Source organism: Argopecten irradians, chromosome 9 (assembly GCF_041381155.1).
Source record: "Argopecten irradians isolate NY chromosome 9, Ai_NY, whole genome shotgun sequence".
Classification (NCBI taxonomy): Eukaryota; Metazoa; Mollusca; class Bivalvia; order Pectinida; family Pectinidae; genus Argopecten; species Argopecten irradians.
In genome coordinates, this window is record NC_091142.1 from 31616813 (window position 1) to 31635047 (window position 18235).

The window sequence follows — 18235 nt, forward strand, 5'->3', positions numbered from 1 at the left end:
ACCTTAGAAGTGTTACGCACTTCGTGCCCTTCGTGCCCTTCGTGCCCTTCGTGCCAAATATGTATGCATCCAGATTATTCATATTTGTTGCAAGCGAGTTATTATGCTGATATATTAGAGAGAAAAAAAAAAGAAAAAATTTCATAAATATGATGTCTACCAATAGTAATGCTTTTGCTAGAGGCAAATCCAAAATTAAAGATGAATGGGTGATATGAATAAATTATTAGAAGCACAAACCAGGGAGATTGAAATAGGTGATAAAAGAATGATGAAGGAGGAGTAGGATTTTAAAGCTTAAATTAAGAAAATGTGGCCTTTTGCGGCCCATCCCTCAGCCCCTAGGGGTTGGACCAGGCTCATTTATATGAAATATGAATGTCCTTCCCAAATAATGTTTCACACCAAATATGGATAAAATCCATCCAAGAATGAAGGAGGAATAGGATTTTAAAGCTTAAATTAAATAAATTTACCCTTTTGGGGCCCCGCCCCTCTGCGCCTAGGGGTCGGACCTATCTCATTTATATAAAATATGATTGTCCTTCCCCAATGATGTTTCAAACGAAATATGGATGAAATCCATCCAAGGATGAAGAAAGAGTAGGATTTTAAAGCTTAAATTAAGAAAATTTGCCCATTTGGGGCCCCGCCCCTCCGCCCCTAGGGGTCAGACCAGACTCATTTATATAAAATATGATTGTCCTTCCCTAATAATGTTTCAAACCTAATATGGATGAAATCCATCCAAGGATAAAGGAGAAGTAGGATTTTAAAGCTAAAATTAAGAAAATTTGCCCTTTTGGGGCCCAGTCCCTCTGACCCTAGGGGTCGTACCTATCTCATTTATATAAAATATGATTGTCCTTCCCTAATGAAGTTTCACACCAAATATGGATGAAATCAACCCAAGGATGAAGGAGGAGTAGGATTTTAAAGCTTAAAATAAGAAAATTTGCCCTTTTGGTGCCCCACCCCTCAGCCCCTAGGGGTCGGACCAGGCTCATTTATATAAAATATGATTGTCCTTCCCCAATGATGTTTCAAACGAAATATGGATGAAATTCATCCAAGGATGAAGGAAGAGTAGGATTTTAAAGCTTAAATTAAGAAAATTTGCTCTTTTGGGGCCCAGTCCCTCTGACCCTAGGGGTCGGACCAGGCTCATTTATATAAAATATGATTGTCCTTCCCTAATGAAGTTTCACACCAAATATGGATGAAATCAACCCTAGGATGAAGGAGGAGTAGGATTTTAAAGCTTAAAATAAGAAAATTTGCCCTTTTGGGGCCCCACCCCTCAGCCCCTAGGGGTCGGACCAGGCTCATTTATATAAAATATGATTGTCCTTCCCCAATGATGTTTCAAACCAAATATGGATGAAATCCATCCAAGGATTAAGGAGGAGTAGGCTTTTGTATAAATAGTCTTACGCACGACGCACGGCGCACGGCGCACGGCGCACGACGACGGACGAAACACGATGACAATAGGTCATCCTGACCTTCGGTCACAGATTAAAATAATTTAAAAAAAACATACCGTGACTGGTATAAAAAGGGGTTAACACACGTAGACCGAAATATTATTTTGCTTTGCCTTCGCGATATGGAAAATATATAGACCGATGCTAACATATCTTAAATCTGCAATTTCATCTTCACACTCAGACCTAATGATATTTACTCATTCAGTCCTAAAACCCAAATGATGTCTTCTTATTCAACTGCTGAAACAGTCAATTGTAACGCGGGTTACTAAGTTGAATCGGTGCCAGTTATAATCCCGATGTATACAAAACGCACATCGATATCCGACATCATGAAAGAACTGTGGGTTTGAAGTCTGCTGTACATAGGGTTTTTGGAGAACTATGAACATAAAAGTACTGTTTAATCTAAATCAAACAGAGGAGAAATAATGAATTTAAGTCCACTTGGACAGGAAACGACATCACAACCTCTTATCGGTCGGCAGTGTATTTGGAGGCAGGTGCTGTTGTTGACTTGCCTGTGAATGCGATGGGACACTGCCACTTGATCCAGATGAATTGGAAGAGCCCGGCATCGTGTGGTAATTGTTCGTTGTAGTTGCATTATGATGCATAGGTATGAAGTTAGTGTCCTTTGTATCCGAATAGCTATTGTAAGGAGGTGGGCTACCAGTCTGCATACCAGCATATTGTTGATTGACGACCCCAGCCGTGTTGTCGCGGACTGTCGGTACTGCTGTGAGATAGTCATCCGCCGGGTTGCTTCTGGGATGACAAACATGACGACGGTAGCATATTAAGATGATAACAATACACAGAATAACAACAACGGAACCTAATACAGCTCCAACAATAACTGCTGTGTCAACCTGCGAACTATTCTTCGGTGCCGTTGTCTCCTGTGTTGAGGTAACTGGGCGCTGTGTGGTATCCGGACACACATTCTCTGTAATGAAAGGAAAATGCTGAGGTCTTAGTGGAACAAAATCTCTCTTAATATGGTTAAAAGAATTAAACATTGAATGGATAATTAAACAAGTAAAACCAATCAAATTGCTTCATGACTCTGTATATTTCTGTATTTTCGACTGATTTCACAAGCAATTGCTTGAAAATCGCTACAAATATACGAATCCTCAAACTGGTTTGATAGCTGATCGGCGAGTAATTTTTGCACACCCTTAATTGTTCATTTCATAAACACCGGCAAACGTCATTATCAACAGAAGCTGAAGTTTAAGATTGCGTTATTTAATAAATGCGATAAACATAATTTTTGGTGTTTTATTTAGTGTTTCCGAACTATACAGGTAACAAAACAGTGATTTCATGTCTACCAGTCAACAGTCAAACATCTGTCCCCTCGGTGTCTAGACAAATCCTAGGAACAGTTTCCCCCGGAATCCGACCTCGGGAAATAATCCATAGGTTGGTCCCAACACCCCAAGAAAAGAAAGACTATTGACTGACCAGGCATGAATCAACTGTATACTGTTGCTATCAAAACAAACGATGTGCCAGTGATAAGATCACAAGGGATTGAGTATTCATTAAATGCTTACGGCTTCCTCCGAGGACTTTCCCGAAATCGCAGGTATCAACACCTCTACAGCAGGGTTTGCTGAGGGGTGCGTTATCATCGCGTACGCACCAACTGCAGCCTGTGTACGAGTAACAATCTCTGTAAAGTAAACAAACAAATTTTGTATACCCCAGCCCGAACTCTATCTGCCAATATATCAAGGCTCTTATCCGCGGTGTATGTATTGAACTAGCACTGTCTATCATTTAGCCACGTCTTTCCATCATTATATAACTACCGTAGCCTACCGCTAGTTCAACGCACCTTTGAGTAACCAAATAATTCACAGAGACCTACCACGCCCTTTTTATCAGGTGTGCTGCTTGGTGTTTTCGGCGGTGTGCTTCAGTGATATAGCACTATAACAGGGCAAAGCTCCTCTATACAAAAAGACACAACATGAATACACAAGTCTCCCAGAAAACGTTCTTCACTCACGCAAGACACCGTATACATGGGATTCCTTCCTTACAGGCTTGACGTAAATTAATCAAACAAACAAACCGTTTTCATCATCATATAACAAAATAGTGTTCACGTGATCTAATAATTATCAAAGCGTCTTATTATCCACAATCTATCCCATCAAAGACTATCGCAAGTCACACATTTTTCTATCCCGGATGTAGTCATTCCCACCATAGAACTATCACAGCCTATCACTAGCTACGGCGATTTCCATCATCATAGAACTATCACAGACTATCACTAGCTACCGTCATTTCCATCACCATAGAACTATCACTGCCTATCACTAACTACGACCATTTCCATCACCATAGAACTATCACAGCCTATCACTAGCTACAGACATTTCAATCACCATAGAACTATCACTGCCTATCACTAGCTACGGCGATTTCCATCATCATAGAACTATCACAGACTATCACTAGCTACCGTCATTTCCATCACCATAGAACTATCACTGCCTATCACTAACTACAACCATTTCCATCACCATAGAACTATCACAGCCTATCACTAGCTACAGACATTTCAATCACCATAGAACTATCACTGCCTATCACTAGCTACGGCGATTTCCATCATCATAGAACTATCACAGACTATCACTAGCTACCGTCATTTCCATCACCATAGAACTATCACTGCCTATCACTAACTACGACCATTTCCATCACCATAGAACTATCACAGCCTATCACTAGCTACAGACATTTCAATCACCATAGAACTATCACTGCCTATCACTAGCTACGGCGATTTCCATCATCATAGAACTATCACAGACTATCACTAGCTACCGTCATTTCCATCACCATAGAACTATCACTGCCTATCACTAACTACGACCATTTCCATCACCATAGAACTATCACTGCCTATCACTAGCTACAGACATTTCCATCACCATAGAACTATCACTGCCTATCACTAACTACGACCATTTCCATCACCATAGAACTATCACAGCCTCTCACTAGCTACAGACATTTCCATCACCATAGAACTATCACTGCCTATCACCAGCTACCGTCATTTCCATCACCATAGAACTATCTCTGCCTATCACTAGCTACGGCGATTTCCGTCACCATAGAACTATCACAGACTATCACTAGACACGACGATTTCCATCATCATAAAAACCATTACTGTATTCAAAGCCACACACCTTTCCTTCACCATAGAAATATCAAACCTTATCAGTATAGCTAGTTATACCACTTTTCATCATCATAGAAGTATCACTCTCTATTACTAGCCACGCCTTTTCCAATCACCATAAGTGTATGTAGCCACGCCCCTCTCTAGCATAACAGGATACCAACCCTTCAGTTGTCTCGGTTTCGCACGCAGGGTTGTAACAATCCTGTAGGCCTGTAGTTACGTCCGGGTCTGTTGTGTACTCCGTATCGGGCGTCTTAGCGATACAAGTCTGGCTAATTCCACTGTTGAGCATATAGATGCATAAGAATAAGTGTCGCATTGTTTAGGAGATAATAGTATGATGAAGAAATTACAAGCATTAACACGTTTTAAACATGACTGAATACAGATGTTTAAGGGACTTATCAAACATTCCTTGGTTGATACAGATGCACTACTTGCTCAAAACTTATGGTTTTCATACATTTTTGTTTCATGTACATAAGAATAAATGTTTGGTAAATCGTTGTTTGTTACTTAGCTAGGTACAATTCATTACTTCTATAATCATGCGAAATACTTACTCCTTGTTGTTGATGTTTAAACATGTGTCGAATGCGATAGAAATGTGACATAAACAATCACAGAAAACGCTGTCGGAGCAAGTCTTCGATGCTGGCGATATCATTGGTATGTTCTAAGAACAGAAAAAATATGGTTATTTGTACGCCCTTTTTAAACCGACATTCAAATATAATCTTAAAGGGACATGAACCTAAATAAACCATGTAAATCTGAGTAAAATACATATTTAAGACGTGTCAGATACCTTACTAAGTAATATATATCAGTTATTGTACAAATGTGTCAAATAAAATAATTATAATAGAAATACCATCTTTCTGTATTTTGTAACGATAGTATACTAGTGGTGATCTCCCACAATGCACTGCACAAATGTAAACAAAATGGAGGGTCAAAAACGTGGGTGAATCGAACACAAACGAATTCTGATATAAGACAGTTTACGTAAAGAATCAGTTACACTCGCGATTTGGAAAGTAGGTAAATATAAATGGATCGCTGAAATGCAAGAGACGAGAGCTACTCCCCACTGTATACTTGTGTGATGTACATATGTGCAATAAGTCGGGAACCTTACTTCGCGATGCCCTGTCGAATGAAAAGTCTCGTTTGACTTTTGACTTATCATTCTTACGCTAAATACAAATTATTTTATAACAAATATGGCTTAAACTTTATTTGTCAACCATCGTAAGTTTGAAAATAATCTTAAAATGTGGAAAACAAATGGTCCGTGTCATGTCGGCAAGTTTGTTGTTCATTATAACCTCGCCTTCGGCCTGCTTTCGTTTTGTGTTCCGAAAATAGAATATGACGGTCTATTTTTATCATTTTTGAGGTAGGTATTCCCCACGTTTTCCGGTCGTTTTAGATAACCAATCATTGCAATAAAATATTCAATAAACATCTGAAAACCATATCTAAGCATTCAGAACAACTTATGTAAGGTCCATGTCCCTTTAATGTGCGACACCTTTTGGATTCAATTGTGTGCAGTGGTATATTACACACTATAATCCGCACATATATCATCGATTCACAATCATCCAGACGAAAATATCGGGGGACAAATTTCATTTTTTATAAAAAAAAAATAATTCAGAATCGGACAATTTGGGCAGGAAGGTATGTGTTTGGATTGTTGTTTAGGATCCAGGGTATACGTATATTTGCACGAATATCATTCTAACCCCGAACCTACCGACCCGCCCCACCCGCTCCCCACAAATACACACTCTGAAAATACTCCTTTTAAAATTGCTGTTGTTGAGTATTTCCAATATTGCTGAAATGCTGATGCTAATGCCAAACCAAATCAAACTTTATTATGTTCCATCTTTACGTTTTTGTGTATTAAAAGGATATATACCCATGCCGGTATGAATCGATTGTTGCGTCATGTTTAAAGTCTGACGTCATATTTTGCAGAGGAAACTACATGAATTTCACTTACACTTTAATGACAAAATCGATACCTTCCCGTAAGGGAGAAAACTTAATTTGCAAAAGACGGAATGGTTATCGTAAGTTAAATGTATCTACCGTGCAGCACTGAACTGGAACATCCGTTACTGTTTTCCTGACCAAGTACACGCTGGTACCTTCCACTTCCCACATATCATAATTCGGTCCTGAGATGTGGTTTTCACCATCATTCAGCTGGACCTGTTTGGATACACGTTCAGAGAAAAAGTTGTTTAATAAACAAATGGTTGTGTTCACAAGGACAATAGTGGAGGAATACTTAAACTATAATATATCTACTACTAAATACTGTCTGCATCACTTATTATATCAGAAGAGGTTTTTTTCACATCAAAGAGACGTTATTGTTCTGACGTTTGTTGGACCGAGAAATGATCGGAACAGCCTTGTACTAATATCACAAACATGTACCAACCATGGGCGTTGATTTCTTTTTTTAACAGAAATACCACCACAGAGGGGGATGACCGTCAGATATCGTGCAACAATATCATAGCTTGATATAAAATGTACAAAATCATTAAAATATTTTGAGTACCCTAAGAGAGAAAAACTTATTAATTTTTTCGCATCAGGTGAGCCAAAGCGTAAACAGCAGCAAATGGCAACTCTCGGGGACTCTCGGGGACTTTAACTTTTACGTTAATCCATCAGCTACATTGTTGCCAGTGTAAACATTTTACTTATACGATTAATCGAGTTAAAAGCAGTAAGCTTTAATTCCGTTCATTTCTCGGAAAGCACATGAATTCTGATTAAAAGTTAAGAATGGTTTTCCTGTCACTTATAGTTTCATGCGAAAAGTATGTTCTTCGTGAATATAAACGGACACTGTATTACCATTTGAACTATATGAATTAAGATTTTTGACGAGGAATTATATGACCATAAATGTGAAACTACCTAGTATACACACCCTGTAAGTCATCTGTAATTTGTGGTTGTCGAAGTTAGCACAACTTTGTCTGCTCATCACAGACCTAGCTATCAAATGTGCGGCAATATCACTTTCCTGAAAGTTATAAATTACATGAGATTCACATGCGCGATAGACTGGCCAATGAATGGACTCCATTTCCTTTCACGATATTTAATTTTGTAATAAAATGTCATTGCATGATGGTCCACATTTTTTTTAATTCAAACATTTGTTAAAATAAAATATAGCTCGCTTACATCCGATAATCGAAAGTAATTTCTATATAGATAACATAAATAAAGTTTATCGTTTAAAGTGTGTCCTTTCCTTTTAATTTGTGCAATATTTTTACATCATTACAAAACAAAACAAAAAACAATGAAGCTGTGAAAACAGACTCAGACAAATAATACTTAAACACGTCAATATTGACAAATTGTAAATGTACCATTGACATTAACCAGTAAACAACGTATAATGAGTTTGGCAGAAGAATTTTTTGTGAATGGAATGATACCGACCCATTCATAATACAAATCTTAGGATTTTATCCCTATTTTTTAACCTTCGTTGTCTCTAAAATGTCAATTACAATTACCACACCGGGGTTACCTTCTGCACCAGGTGGATATCCTCCACCAAAGCTCTTCTTTCCGATTCTCGGATATTTGGGTCTACGAAATCCGGATGGATTATGATAAAACCCGAGTTATCCACCAGCATGCATCTACAGATAAAAAGGACGTATGTTAAAATTGTGTTAAATCTCTTCCAGGATAGAAAGCATTATGACGGGATTGTCTTACGTATCAGTATTAACTTGTTCTAATGGATAATCAATACACCACTATGTCTCATTTGAGACCATGGCCACCAAATGACGTGATTTTGAAAATAGGACCAAAAATGTTTACAATGATCCATACATAAAATAATTGGAAACCAAAGCAACAAAATGACATCGGATGTTTTGAAAACTTGATTCTATTAAGTTTCACGATGACTGCTATTAACATTAAACAAAATCTACGACTATCGAGTTGTTAGCCATTACGCTCAGCATACAGGGAGTGGGACGACTGGTTCGCCCGTTGTCAGTATAATGTGACCGGGTGGAGTGTGTTGCTTGGTGTCTTCGGCGGCATGCTTCAGTAATATAGCACTATAAAAGGGGCAACAGTTCCACTATGAAGACACAACATGAATATACTGCAGTCTCCCAAAAACACGCACCTCGCACAACATACACGCAACACACCGCATACATGGGAGGCCGTCCTTACATGACCATAGCTGTCAATAGGACGTTAATTAATCAAACAAACAAACCATTATACAAAACCTGCGTATAGTGACATAGTTAGTATGGAAACAAAAACATCAAAAACATGAATGCCTTCTTGCACATCTACACTTGGTTTCTAATTTTGTGAAGTTCCATTGTGAAATTTGTCAAGCAGTTTTAGGAATATTTGTGTGGACAGGTTTGCCCGTTTGCGGCCAAACGGGCGATGCCAGTATAACTCCTTAACTTGCAATCTGGTAAACCTACATAATTTTGCGATGATTTTTCCATACCTTCCAACTTTTTCGTGACGATGCGATTTCGCGATTATGACTGGATCTTTAGATTAGTTATAATTTACGTAGGAATGAAATATTTTCACGACCATATTTGAATCCTCTGGACAATACAAAAAACAGACAAAAATCTCATCATTGCTTACATGTTATCTGCCCTCTGACATTCCGGATTGTCAGCGTACACTACTCGGTGTAGGTACGAGAGACTGACGTCGTATCCAAGGACGCCCTCCACGTCATCAAGATCTGTGTGGGCGCCATTTTGTCTGAAGAAAGCAATTTCACAACTTGCGTTAAAATAAAAAAAATGATATAACGAAAATGAGGTCAGCCATAATCAATAACTGTCCTTGAAATATAGGAAACAAATTGTATAACTACTATTCGATGTCACCGAATGCTTTATTACAATTAGTCGTTTAGTTCAAAATAAATGATTACCTGCCAACGTAAATCGCGCGACTAAATGTAACCATCAGCCCAGCGCCCCAGGCGTCAACGTACGGCGTTGTCATGGTCAGTATTCCTCTCTGGGATTTAGATCGCCGCCACCTTAAAGGGAGATAATCATGAGTATGTTGAATGATCTTTAATTTTATAGATGATATAGATAGATTTTGACAATTTATGTTATAATTGAAATGCGTATATTACGATGATTTCTATTGATTAGAAGTTTAAGGTTATCTTTGCATAAACTGACAAAGTTGCACATATTGTAACGAAGAGTGTTTTTTGTGGTAAATCATCTGAAAAGCAGCACAGTCATTGGCTAACCTTAAATATGGGCTACGATATCAATGCGCCACATCTGAATTTGTTTGATGGTACAAATAAGATAAAGGAAGAACATCAATGCCAAATTGGAGTTATACAAATTAAATTATAAGCATTATTCTTAATAAAGTTTGGGTTTAAGAAGTTATAAATACAAATGAACGGATATTCTATTCGCATCTATGAAGAAAGTCCTTTCGTCTATGACTGATAAACCCAAAATATATCGAGAACAATTTTTAAATACAAACTAAACTTTTGTAATGGACTGGTTTATCATTGTTGTCTAAATTCAGCGATTGATGGCACACTGTTGACCGTTTACAGTGCGAAATGCGGTTGACTTTATTATAATAGGTTCTTCTGTATATCTACATAACGCTGGCCCCAGTTTCATTAACGTTCCTGACTTTAGGAGTCCGTTAACTGAAAGCATTGCATCATTTAAGGAAAACAGCTTAAAGGATACTTTCCTTACCTTCTGTAATGCTCTCCTTTGGAAGATTTCAAGTTTCAATAATTCCATAAAGTTAAAGAAAGGTGATGAAACTTGACCCGGATATTGTACTAAGCTTTGAAATATATCAATAGTAGAATTTTTGTACCCAGAGAAACATATGGTTACTAGAGAACCACGAATACGACGACATATTTATGTTATGTATTAGAAGTGACATGTGCAAAAGCTTACTTGTAAGTAATAGACAAAAATACTAGAGTAAAACAAAAGCATGAAGTACCAATCATTATCTTTCATCAAGAGCAGATAACTTTGTAATATGCAAATACAAAATATAATGTATTGGGATTTGTTTTCACATAGTATCAGTATATAGTTAATTTACTGTCGACGTGGGATTACTTCGAAAGGTACTAACCAGACAAATGGAGGAAGTTCCTTTGATCACTACAGGCACAAATTGAATGGGATAACAGTATGCGCATGGCGATTGGTCGAGTCTGACTTCATAAACCCCGCCCCATGCACAACACTGACAGTCGTGATCACCTAGATGGCGTAGTGACATGGCCTCTAACCAACTCGATATTTTGATTAACTTAACGTATATACTGTATGGTAATGTCCCGGTTAATTTGAACTGACGGATAGTTCAAACACATTTTTTCAGGAAAAAAAAACAATAATTTAGCTAACGTTAGTGACAGTTCGAACACGGCAAATAATCGAAGTAAAGGTAAGATTTTTGTCGGCAAATCGTCACAGTGGGATCCCCAAAAATGACGGTATTTTGAATATTGCCACAAAGATGTTTAAATTAAAATAATGAAAACGTAAACGATGCATACTTTTCACCAGTTTAAAAATATTAACATATGTATCTAATTTAGACGTAGACAATCTGCAATCGGGGGTTAGGCAATCTGACAGTTCGATTGTGACCTAATTTTACGAACAGAATGTAAACATTTTCAGCAGCAGTTTCGTGAATGCAACTGACTTTATTTATAATTAAAAAATAAGTTAAGTTACGAAATAAAACAAAAGACTAATAGTTCACTAGATTTTCTGTGGTTTAAATAATTATGAACGTCGATGTAGATTCTAGGCCACATCATGAACGGTGCTGTTTTGGGGCCTTTACTACATGCATGACTTCTGCTTCATGTACATAACTAAATTTACAAATAAATTCTCACGTTAACGGAGAATTCATCTTTCAGGTAATCAGCAAAATGTGTGATTTTTCCTAGAAATTTTCTGCAATACGTCGCTTACGTCAGATATGTATCTGTACTGAAACTGATTTTTACCGATTTCAACTCCGATAGTTCGAACACACGGTTTTTTTTTCTGAAGCTTATTTTTGGGGAAATGGGCGTGTTTATAGAAATGCGTCGACCACATAAAACAATCGCTGCATTCCCAGAATAAATAAACCGCACTCGTGTGTATAGATGCACAGGCAACTAGTCCATCCACATATAGAGGAAGTAAAGCAGCCGTGACTTTCGAGGTTATCCCGCGTCGACAGTAACTATAAACACCAGGCAAAACTTTATGGCGTAATAAAAGCGAATGACCAGGCTCCTTGTAATATTTTTGAAGTGAATACATCTACTGTTTACGATCTAATCTGGCCTTACCATGATCTCGTTTCATGAGTAAAATAATCTGGCAGCTGTACTCCTGGGAACACGCGAATGTATCCATCTTTTGTACCAAAGTATCTCCAGATTGTGTATAACGATAAATCGGATTTAGATTTCCAAATCTCTTCCGCCTTAAATGATACTACTACAGACTTCGCAACTTCGTCCTGTGAATAATAAATCAATGGAATATGTTGATTTTTCAATAGAGACTTTTGTTGGTATTTTGATATGAGCAGTATGCTATCAATAGGAACTTATTGAATATGAAACTAATTGTAAATTAATGAAATATCCCTTGCCTTCTGACAACGGAATCCTAAAGGGTGATATTACTTATTATTGAATTACCCAAATGGTGAATATTTGATTGTCACATCCCCAACGTAGGTAATCATAATTCCCCTACATTCAAAATATGTTTGCTCGCATATGCGCAATCCGTTATAAACTAAAATTGACAGCGAATTTTCTCATGGTTAATACAGCTACAACTCAGTAAATGAAAGTATAATTTAATGTTCGAAAAAAATACAGGTTTTCATACTGGTTTAAATAAGAGTACAGATGTCATTTTATGTTAACCGTAGGTCTCAGTTTCATCGAAGTAACACATTTCCCTTCTAAAATGGAATGAAATGATTAGGTGATTAAAGGAACATACAGTAAATAAGTACATAAGTACGTTTATTGTTGAATAATTACCCTAAATCGTGTTTCACTCGTAGTCTCTCCGTTGAAGTATTTTGTGTATCTGTCGACGATGTTCGCATTTTCTTTTTCATACAGGAATGTACCAATGTCTTTAAAGGCATTGTCATTAAACTGCACTATCGAGTGTGCTGAAAAAATATGTGATATATGTATATGTAACGTTTCAATCGTTTGTTATTTGTTGAATTAATTTCATTTTTTTATATTATTTTGTTTCATCACGGAAATCCTTTGTGTTCTATGTCTTATATTTTTAAAATCAAAATAACAACTTTCAAAAATTTTATCAAATGTTATTTTTTAACATCAAGAATAATAAAATTATTAGAATACTACATCTCGATGTATAAATCTTATCTCTTTTCAGAAATAAAGATGTACATTTTGTAGTAGTGTTGATAAATGCGTTACCGATTGTTGCTTTCCTTTGGAAGTTCCTACAGCTGGGCAGGTTATCATTATATATGTCACGGCGATGGTAGACAAACACCCCTTCCCTCCTGGTCTGGGCTGGAAATTTGGCATCTTTGGCACCGTCACCTACCACCACACACACCGAGTAGTCACTGTTCGGGATCTACAGAATCATACAAGTTTAAACGACCGCTGTGTAGGAATATTTACTAATGTAGAATGCAGATAGGACATGTTTTGTCCGAAAGGCCTGTTTTTATGTGTTCATACAAATATATGTACATATATAGTCACTATAAAATCCATGTAAAGGTTTTACTCTCTTAATGCTTAGCGTCTGGCAAGAACAAAACCTACCAATTTTATAGACTATGGTGTGTCCCAGCCAAGGGACAGATTCTCAGTTTCGAGCGCTCAACGGAACGCTGTATAAAGGGAGACGTTAGTGAAGAAGGCAGTTAGTTAGGAAGAAAGGACAAGATAAGATCCTAACTTTTAAAAGTTCTCTGAGTGATCTGCTGATAACACTATCAGTCTCATCAGTTGTGGAAGTTTTATCATTCATGTTGTCTATATAGTGTGTATACTCACAAAAAGTCACTACTATACCACTGGTAAGCACTGTCTATGTAGCTATCACAGTACATAGGTAAGTAGGTACTGAACACTTCTCAGCTATACAGGTAAACTCCATTGTAGGGATTTTCCTTTCAAAAGTCATATTCTTCCATTTTTTTCAGAAACTGATTATAGGAGAGGGTAGTGTATCCTTTACATAATCCACATATCTAAAATTAAGAAGATCCATAATCTCCTTGTATGGTAGTTTAGAAGAAATTCCAGAGCTGCATAAAACACGTCTGTACTCTCCTGTACTGAACACTCCTTATCTATAACACTCTGACCCTTCCTGTCTAGATTTCCACATATGTTAAATAGAGTTCCTTCATTAGAAGCTAACATTTTTATCCACTAAAATTTAAGTACTTGACCTTGGGTCATGCATTGGGATATCATGTCTGTAACTTGCATGGATTGAGCTATATTAAATTGTTCATAGTGCGCATTAAGGATTCATTTTTTTCCTTTTTGTTCACATTGAATGGACCATTGGTGTGCTCCTAAATAATGACGTGATGACTCAATCTGCGTGTTGTTTGAAGATTTTATAGATCTAGCTGTAAAAAAACAATAGTTCGATTAAGCATGTGTCCTACTCATTCCAGTACACAATGATACTGTAAAATAATAAAAAAAACTTCAATCATCAAAATTAGCAGCCTAGGTCATAATTAACAGTCAACAACATATCAGACCGCAATTTTTCGAAATTTAACAACAGACTTAAGTCAAAATAAAGGATATATAAGTTAGAAGGATTTGTCACTCAGGGTTTGGACAACTACATGTACATTACCAGCGTTTTATTGTTTGTGCACTGACTGCGACGTTGAGCGACTGCCCATTTTCCTTTGATATCTGCCGTGGCAACATTTGTGCCATACTTTCCGTCTTACTTTCTGAAGTGGGCCGTCATTTATATATTTTTAAAGATGCTCCAGCGCTGACAATTGGTATTTCTTCACTATCAAAAAAAGCAGCAGACGATTTCATATTTTTCTTCAGTTATAAAAGTTACTTACTTTACACCATTACCACCATTAAATAATTTGAGCTTCTAATTATCCCCCGCGAAACGCGTTTGCGGGGGATATTGATTTGGGCTCTGTCCGTCCGTGCGTCCGTCCGTCCGTGCGTCCGTCCGTCCGTCCGAGTATCGTTTCCGGGCTATAACTCCTAAACCGTTCAACTTGGCTACACGAAACTTTCTGTACATGTTAGGCTAGTGCTCTAGTTGTGCCTTTTGCTAATGGGAACCTTTCATTTTCGATACTTTTTCTGTTACCATGGAAACTTATTCAAAAATACCATATTATTAAAGTTTCCTTTCTATTCCGGGCTATAACTCGAAAACCGTTCAACTTGGCTACACGAAACTTTCTGTACATGTTAGGCTAGTGCTCTAGTTGTGCCTTTTTCTAATGGGAACCTTCCATTTTCAATACTTTTTCTGTTACCATGGAAACTTATTAAACAAGAGGCCCATGGGCCTTAACGGTCATCTGACTATTAGTACAATACAACATAATCGTTTAAAGATTTTAGCCTATTTGACCACTGTGACCTTGATTGAAGGTCAAGGTAATTCATTTGAACAAACTTGGTAGTCCTTCATCCCAGCATGCTACATGCCCAATATCAGTACCCTGGGCCTTCTGGTTCTTAAGAAGAATTCATTTAAAGATTTTAGCCTATTTGACCCCTGTGACCTTGAATGAAGATCAAGGTCATTCATTTGGACAAACTTGGTAGCCCTTCATCCCAGCATGCCACAGGCCTAATATCAGGTCTCTAGGCCTCATAGTTATTCACAAGAATTTGTTTAAATGATTTTAGCCTATTTGACCCCTGTGACCTTGAATGAAGGTCAAGGTCATTTATTTGAACTAACTTGGTAGCCCTTCATCCCAGCATCCTACAGGCCAAATATCAGTACCCTGGGCCTTCTGGTTCTTGAGAAGAAGTCGTTTAAAGATTTTAGCCTTTTTGACCCCCGTGACCTTGAATGAAGGTTAAGGTCATTCATTTGAACAAACTTGGTAGCCCTTCATCCAAGCATGTCACAGTCCCAATATCAGTACCCTGGGCCTTCTGGTTCTTGAGAAGAAGTCGTTTAAAGATTTTAGCCTATTTGACCCTCGTGACCTTGAATGAAGGTCAAGGTCATTTATTTGAACAAACTTGGTAGCCCTTCATCCCAGCATCCTACAGGGCAAATATCAGTACCCTGGGCCTTCTGGTTCTTGAGAAGAAGTTGTTTAAAGATTTTAGCCTTTTTGACCCTCGTGACCTTGAATGAAGGTCAAGGTCATTTATTTGAACAAACTTGGTAGCCCTTCATCCCAGCATGCCACAGGCCTAATATCAGGTCTCTAGGCCTCTTAGTTATTCACAAGCAGTTGTTTAAAGGATTTTAGCCTATTTGACCCCTGTGACCTTGAATGAAGGTCAAGGTCATTTATTCGAACAAACTTGGTAGCCCTTCATCCAAGCATGTCACAGTCCCAATATCAGTACCCTGGGCCTTCTGGTTCTTGAGAAGAAGTCGTTTAAAGATTTTAGCCTATTTGACCCTCGTGACCTTGAATGAAGGTCAAGGTCATTTATTTGAACAAACTTGGTAGCCCTTCATCCCAGCATCCTACAGGGCAAATATCAGTACCCTGGGCCTTCTGGTTCTTGAGAAGAAGTTGTTTAAAGATTTTAGCCTTTTTGACCCTCGTGACCTTGAATGAAGGTCAAGGTCATTTATTTGAACAAACTTGGTAGCCCTTCATCCCAGCATCCTACAGGGCAAATATCAGTACCCTGGGCCTTCTGGTTCTTGAGAAGAAGTTGTTTAAAGATTTTAGCCTATTTGACCCTCGTGACCTTGAATGAAGGTCAAGGTCATTTATTTGAACAAACTTGGTAGCCCTTCATCCCAGCATGCCACAGGCCTAATATCAGGTCTCTAGGCCTCTTAGTTATTCACAAGAAGTTATTTAAAGGATTTTAGCCTATTTGACCAGTGTGACCTTGAATAAAGGTCAAGGTCATTTATTTGAACAAACTTGGTAGCCCTTCATCCCAGCATCCTACAGGGCAAATATCAGTACCCTGGGCCTTCTGGTTCTTGAGAAGAAGTTGTTTAAAGATTTTAGCCTTTTTGACCCCTGTGACCTTGAATGAAGGTCAAGGTCATTCATTTGAACAAACTTGGTAGCCCTTCATCCAAGCATGTCACAGGCCCAATATCAGTACCCTGGGCCTTCTGGTTCTTGAGAAGAAGTTGTTTAAAGATTTTAGCCTATTTGACCCTCGTGACCTTGAATGAAGGTCAAGGTCATTTATTTGAACAAACTTAGTAGCCCTTCATCCCAGCATGCCACAGGCCTAATATCAGGTCTCTAGGCCTCTTAGTTATTCACAAGAAGTTATTTAAAGGATTTTAGCCTATTTGACCCCTGTGACCTTGAATGAAGGTCAAGGTCATTTATTTGAACAAACTTGGTAGCCCTTCATCCCAGCATCCTACAGGGCAAATATCAGTACCCTGGGCCTTCTGGTTCTTGAGAAGAAGTTGTTTAAAGATTTTAGCCTATTTGACCCTCGTGACCTTGAATGAAGGTCAAGGTCATTTATTTGAACAAACTTGGTAGCCCTTCATCCCAGCATGCCACAGGCCTAATATCAGGTCTCTAGGCCTCTTAGTTATTCACAAGAAGTTGTTTAAAGGATTTTAGCCTATTTGACCCTCGTGACCTTGAATGAAGGTCAAGGTCATTTATTCGAACAAACTTGGTAGCCCTTCATCCCAGCATCCTAACAGGGCAAATATCAGTACCCTGGGCCTTCTGGTTCTTGAGAAGAAGTTGTTTAAAAATTTTTAGCCTTTTTGACCCCTGTGACCTTGAATGAAGGTCAAGGTCATTCATTTGAACAAACTTGGTAGCCCTCCATCCCAGCAACCTACACGCCAAATAGAGTACCCTGGGCCTTCTGGTTCTTGAGAAGAAGTCGTTTGAATAAAAAGTTTACGCACGGCGCACGGCGGACGGCGGACGGCGGACGGCGCACGACGCACGGCGCACGACGACGGACGGTGCATGATGACAATAGGTCATCCTGACCCTTCGGGTACTTTTTCTGTTACCATGGAAATTTATTAAAAAATACCATATTATTAAAGTTTCCTTTCTATTCCGGGCTATAACTCGAAAACCGTTCAATTTGGCTACACGAAACTTTCTGTACATGTTAGGCTAGTGCTCTAGTTGTGCCTTTTTCTAATGGGAACCTTCCATTTTCAATACTTTTTCTGTTACCATGGAAATTTATTAAAAAATACCATAT

General features: G+C 38.1%; 1 protein-coding gene across 1 annotated transcript; it reads right to left on the reverse strand.

Moving 5' to 3' along the window:
• Positions 1-1515: 1515 nt before the first annotated feature.
• LOC138330700 (VWFA and cache domain-containing protein 1-like) lies at positions 1516-13844 on the reverse strand. Its single transcript, XM_069278240.1, has 13 exons — positions 13773-13844; positions 13277-13442; positions 12857-12993; positions 12146-12318; positions 9704-9814; positions 9406-9528; positions 8291-8405; positions 7676-7771; positions 6817-6939; positions 5274-5386; positions 4872-4991; positions 3056-3174; positions 1516-2439 (listed from the first exon to the last, which is right to left on the reverse strand). The coding sequence occupies exons 1-13, from the start codon at positions 13842-13844 to the stop codon at positions 1955-1957; spliced, it is 1953 nt and encodes a 650-aa protein (XP_069134341.1). The 3' UTR covers positions 1516-1954.
• Positions 13845-18235: the final 4391 nt, after the last annotated feature.

Bases quoted from the DNA above. Each gene is read 5' to 3' on its own strand.
- LOC138330700 (XM_069278240.1), bottom strand. From the start codon at position 13,844: ATGAATGATAAAACTTCCACAACTGATGAGACTGATAGTGTTATCAGC. The intron at 9,529-9,703 runs GTAATCATTTAT...TGCTTTCTTCAG, and splicing joins CGCGCGATTTACGTTGGCAG to ACAAAATGGCGCCCACACAG. The intron at 6,940-7,675 runs GTGTGTATACTA...GTATCCAAACAG, and splicing joins AATTACAGATGACTTACAGG to GTCCAGCTGAATGATGGTGA.